The sequence below is a fragment of the Ceratosolen solmsi genome, unplaced genomic scaffold (assembly GCF_000503995.2).
Source record: "Ceratosolen solmsi marchali unplaced genomic scaffold, CerSol_1.0 scaffold43, whole genome shotgun sequence".
In the NCBI taxonomy this organism is placed as follows: domain Eukaryota; kingdom Metazoa; phylum Arthropoda; class Insecta; order Hymenoptera; family Agaonidae; genus Ceratosolen; species Ceratosolen solmsi.
Window position 1 is genome coordinate 4,404,218 of NW_011948431.1, and position 6,000 is coordinate 4,410,217.

General features: G+C 37.1%; 2 protein-coding genes across 2 annotated transcripts in view; one reads left to right on the forward strand and one right to left on the reverse strand.

Moving 5' to 3' along the window:
* Positions 1–299: 299 nt before the first annotated feature.
* Positions 300–4,731, reverse strand: Tom70 (translocase of outer membrane 70). The gene is made up of 8 exons (XM_011502091.1): positions 3,737–4,731; positions 2,683–2,856; positions 2,397–2,604; positions 2,004–2,142; positions 1,552–1,903; positions 1,096–1,320; positions 789–1,009; positions 300–639 (listed from the first exon to the last, which is right to left on the reverse strand). Exons 1-8 carry the CDS (start codon positions 3,938–3,940, stop codon positions 477–479), a joined length of 1,686 nt encoding a protein of 561 aa, XP_011500393.1. The 5' UTR covers positions 3,941–4,731; the 3' UTR covers positions 300–476.
* Positions 4,732–5,759: 1,028 nt separating this feature from the next.
* Positions 5,760–6,000, forward strand: part of TBC1D23 (TBC1 domain family member 23) — a 5,857-nt gene continuing 5,616 nt past the window's right edge. Inside the window, exon 1 of the mRNA XM_011502092.1 lies at positions 5,760–5,947. Coding sequence (XP_011500394.1) covers positions 5,919–5,947 — 29 coding nt within the window. The 5' untranslated portion in view covers positions 5,760–5,918. The remainder of the gene's footprint in view (positions 5,948–6,000) is intronic.

The following is a 6,000-nucleotide window of genomic DNA, read 5'->3' on the forward strand; positions in this document are numbered from 1 at the left end:
AATTGTTTGAAGATTTTGAATAATTTAATATACAAAACATATAGGCGATTAAATATCAGAATTTTTATTAAAATCATCCAGTAGCTTTAATCTTGAAAAATTATATTTTTCATTATAATTTAGAAGTATTTCGTACACTTAAAGCATTAAAAAATAACTATTAATTATAAGATATAAAAATGATTAGTCACACCAAAAATAAATGCCTTTGTAATTAATTAGTACAATGATTGATAACAAATAAAACATTCTATTATCTTCGTTACAAGTGACAGTTTAAATTTTTCATCCCCATTTTCAATTCAATTAATTCATTTAAGAAACCAGCTAAATACAAATTTTATTTTACAAGAAGTATTTTATCGTAATTCGTTATTTCGACTTTTTCTCAATAGTTTCTCGTCTTGATTAAATGTCATTTGTAAATGTCGCTATTCTGGCAATTTCATTATTCCCTTTTTGTTTAATTAATAATCTTAAAATTTGATTATGTGCTCAAATCCAGTTCCTAATCTTTCTGACACCATAAGCTGAGATTTGGTAATATCCCGTAAGTTAAAAGTTTGTGTTATTTCATGAAGAGTACGTGCCAATGGTATTGCTTTATCGAAAAGACTTATTGCATATTTTAAGTTTCCTCTGTAAGATAGAAAATTTTTCGTTAAATAATTTGATTTGAGTTACATTACAAACAAAACAAAAAAGAAATAGATAAAAAGTTTCTTCCTAATTAGTAACAATTTGTGGTAAATTTTTAAATTTAAATATTGTAGAATTTAAGCTTTTACCGTTGAACCTCCATTGTGCCTAAAACATCATATGCGTATTCACATTTGTCATCAAATTCTAATGCTTTATGAATAAACTCTATGGCTTTTTCAGTATCATTTTTCCATCTCAAACATATCAATCCTCTGTATATATAAACTGTGGCATTGTTAGGATCCATCTTTAAAGCTTCGGTAAAGTACATATCTGCTTTTTCGTATTCATTATCAGTCATTAATGCCTATAATGTAAAATGAAAAAATTACTCGCCAACCTTATAATATGAATTCAAATAAGAATTGTAATTTTTTTTTGCTTATGATTTACCTGGCCATACAAAATATAGCAATGTATGCAATCTGGAAATTTTTCAAATGATTCTTTGAAGTCGCTTATTACATCTTTCGCTAAATTCGTATCGGATATCAATTTGGAGTAATGATAATCCATGTAACATTTCTGTGCAAATGTTATACCGAAATCTGGATTAAGTTCTACAGATCTTTTAAAGTCCTTGCTTGCTTCTTTAAAATTTTCTAAAACAAAATGAATCTAAAAATAAAAATATTATGATAACATTATTATTCATTATGTAGCTCTTGCAATTCATAACCGTTATTGCATTTTATAAGTAAATATGAAATTTTAAATTCATCCGACGACGACAGTAAGTTGAATGACTACAATTGCACTTACTATACGGTAAATGTGCTTGCTTTTGCATTAATTATTATTACATTTGCCTTTATTAATATTTTATCTACAATGAATCGTATATTTTACCTGTCCTCGATTGTGATAAATGTCACCACACTGTGGATCAATTTTTTCAGCTTCTGTTAAATCTTCAAAACTTCTTTTTAAATCGTCAAGTTGTATATACAAATTTGCTCTTTTAATTAAAGCATTGACTTTCAGTTCTGGAGTGCACTTATCGCTGTCAATAATTGTATTAAGTTCGGCTAAAGCCTCATTATTTTGACAAAGTATATAAAATGTGGTTCTTAATAAAGTAATTTTCAATTTGTTCAATGAATCGTCATCTGAGCTAAGATTATTTAACGCTTCCGTGCAGAGGGGTATTATATTGTCATATTCTTGATTCTTTAATGCTAATAATGCTCGGTTATATGGCCTAAATAATAAAATGACAATGACAATTCCTTAGTTTTAATACTTTTATCATATTTATTTTTATTATAATTCAATTATATTAATTTCATGAAAACACTTACGTGCTCTCGTCGAGCGATGAAGTTTTCATTTCATTTAGAATAGGATCATTGTTAAAGCCTGACAAATAATTGTTAATAAAGTATTTACTGGGCATAAGAGGTTTTCTGTTTTGCACATACTCCTGTGTATTCTTTAGACCTGTATAAAGTAAAATAACAAACATATATATATATATAAAGAAACATTGTTTCTTCGAATATTGCTTTCAAGTAAAAAGTTACTAAATCACATTGAATTTATAATAATTCTATCTATTAAAAATTATATATTGATATGTTGGAAGATAATAGGGGTATTTAAAATAATTCAGTCCAATAAACGTGATTAATTTACGAAATGGGTATGTTACTTTTCTTCAAATTGAAATAGTTAATCAGTGATTTACTACTTACTAAGTTTCCTTAATATTTTATCCGCTTCGCATAATGTGCTTTCATTCGAAAAGTTCTCCAGGAAATAAGCGAGTGTCATATCTTCTAAAGCTGTCTCTAAATCATTAGATAATTCCAGGACTCTTGCTCTACGCGTTAAAGCCTTAATATATTTAGGGTTCAATTCGAGTGCTTGAGTACAGTCGGCCTTAACTGCGCTAAACTTTTGCTATAAACAAAGTTTGTATTAGAATAAAGTAAAGTAAACAATATACGGAGTTCAATCTTTATGTATCGAAGTAATTACCAATTTCTCGTAAGCCGCTGCTCGATTTTGATAGAATGTGGCAAGTTCTTCGGAATTTTCTTTTGGACATGTATCGATAGCCATATTATAATTACAAATAGCTTCGTCATACTTTCCTATATTAAAAAATTGATTCCCCTTTGATTTGAATGCATTTGCCTGTCCCAGTGGTGTCTATTTACAAAAATACGTTCATACATATTATAATTAGATCGTTCAATTTGCAATACAGAAAAGTAATAAATTTTAGTTATTAGAGGAATAAAACTACGCCAATAATGGGAAAATGTAATATTGGAAAAGTTGTATTGAAATAATATAAAATAAGAGTCACTTTTAATCAATAAAAAGTAAATGCATCAAATAATTATCTATAAGAAAAAAATAAAATTAAGATGAAAAGAAAAATTATGCGTGTTTATGAAATTATAAAAGATATCTATTTTTTTTTTTAATATACATCTTCACATTCAAATTATAAAATGAAATGTTACGCTATCGTATAATCATTTAAATTACTTAAATAATCATATAATTTTTAGTACGCATATGTATGTGTGTATATATATATATATATATATATATATTTATTTATTCATTTATTTATAAAGATTTTTCATTTATCATTGTTACAGGTAATTATAAGATTTTGCAATTTAAAGAGTGCGCAATGAATAATTTAAACAGAAGATCTTATAAATTAGATAACGGGTGAGGTCGGTAAAATGTGCCGGCAATTATAAAAAGTTCGCAAAAAATAATTAATGAAAGAATCTTATATTTAAATAAAATATTTTTATCAAATCGTAAACTAGTTAAAGGAAAAATACATTTTTTTTTATGTGATTCTAAGCACTATAAGAATAAAATGAAAGAGAGAGAGAGAGAGAGAGAGAGAGAGAGAGAGAGAGACAGACAGACAGACAGACTTACAGAGATAGGAATAGAGACTTAATGGATTACGAAACGTTACGGAAAGTTGATAATTGGACGGGAATTAGTAGAAAATGATTATTACGCAATGAAATTTATGGAATCTAACCTCATCAAAGACTCTTGACGACTCTATAAGAGATTTCTGCTTTTCTTGTTTGTTCAGAGTGGCTAGCTTTTTCTCTTTACTCTTGCCCGGCTTCTTTTTCGACGTGTCCTTATTCCTAAAGTATACATAACCGATTCCCAGGACGACCGGCGCACCGACAATCAAAGCAACCTGCCACTTGGACAGCGTGCTCGAGGTGCCGCCGATTATTTCCATGCCCGCGTATTAACACCTCCCGCGAACAATAATCCTTGCTACCGAGGAGTGTCGCTCGTTTACCAATAACACGAGGTCGAATCCCACGTCGCTCAAGTCCGCCGCGCGCACGCAGCTTATTCGGATTAATACGGCAGACGGCGACACCGGCGATTAACCCGTGCACCGCGAGATTTTTCCTCCGTTCGCCCACCTATAAAGCTCGCTTTGATAAAATCTCTCTCTCTCTCTCTCTCTCTCTCTCTCTCCCTCTTACAATTGTTGCGATTCTCGTTATCATCGGCGACCCATTTGCCGCTTAATATACATTCTTTTAAGGCCACGGTATTTCACTAAAGGTTAACCTTCGCGGTCACACGGCTTGGCGACTATGGCTTCTTCTCGGAGGCCGCGCCTCGTCTCAACGCACGACGCTAATTTTCATTAATTTTAAACCACTAAAGCTCGCAATAAAACGTCTGCCCCGACATAACGCGATAACCGAAACTTCGCTCGCACTTTAAACGATAATTTGATATTTCTTCGGCCCAAGATAATAACAACAATGTACTAAAATGTGATATTTCAAAATCATTGTGGTAAATTTTATCGCTCGCCGCTGACTGTCATTTATTTCAATGTAACTTGTATACGTTTTCACAGGGGTAGTACGATGAAACGCCGAGACCAATGCCCCATCCCAATAACCCCAAGATCGATACCGATCGATACTTAACGTCAAATTATCATTTAACGAGGCTCTCGCGCGTTCGGCAAGCACCTCTCTCACCCATTGACCTCTTCTCCTCAGTCCCCGCCTCGGGCCTCGCACGGAGCGTGGCCGACACCTTTTTGGCCCTTCGATATTTGGCCCTTCTCATATTTGAATTCTCCGCCACTCCCGCGCACGTTCCATCGTCCGTCTCCGGGGAGCGGCGCAGGTGTGCTTGACTGTTTCTCGAGATATATATGCGTGTATATACATGCGTGTGTATATATATATATATATATAGAGAGAGAGAGAGAGTGTGTGTGTGTGTGCGCGCGCGTGCGCGAGGGTGTGAGAGAGAGAGAGAGAGAGAGAGGGAGCGAGTGAGCGAGTGAGTGAGAGAGGCGGGGGAGAGATAGAGAGAGGGAGCGAGTGAGTGAGAGAGACGGGGGAGAGATAGAGAGATAGAGAAGAAAGAAAAAAAATGGCAAGTGCATGCGAGCGGTACGAGCGATGTGGTGTCGCGAGTCCCGCTCGTGCCTCTGTCACTGATCGCGTGAATATCGACAACGATAACGACGACGACGACGACGACGACGACGACGACGACGACGACGACGACGACGACGACGACGACGACGACGACGACGACGACGACGACGACGACGACGACGACGACGACGACGACGACGACGACGACGACGACGACGACGACGACGACGACGACGACGACGACGACGACGACGACGACGACGACGACGACGACGACGACGACGACGACGACGACGACGACGACGACGACGACGACGACGACGACGACGACGACGACGACGACGACGACGACGACGACGACGACGACGACGACGACGACGACGACGACGACGACGACGACGACGACGACGACGACGACGACGACGACGACGACGACGACGACGACGACGACGACGACGACGACGACGACGACGACGACGACGACGACGACGACGACGACGACGACGACGACGACGACGACGACGACGACGACGACGACGACGACGACGACGACGACGACGACGACGACGACGACGACGACGACGACGACGACGACGACGACGACGACGACGACGACGACGACGACGACGACGACGACGACGACGAGGACGACGGTGACGGTATTGCCGCCATTCTTCTCTCGGAAATTCGCGAAAGCGCGGATGGTGCTCGTCACGAAGGGTCTTCCTCGTAGTGTCAACGCGCATGCAGCTGGTGCGTAGCAGCGACGGGCTCCCGCAGTCCTGACGTCCTCTCAATATGGCACTTAAAGATGACGAGAACACTTGGTGAGCTGATTATTCCGTGGTGATGTGTTTTGGTGTCACTTATGCTTGGAGCG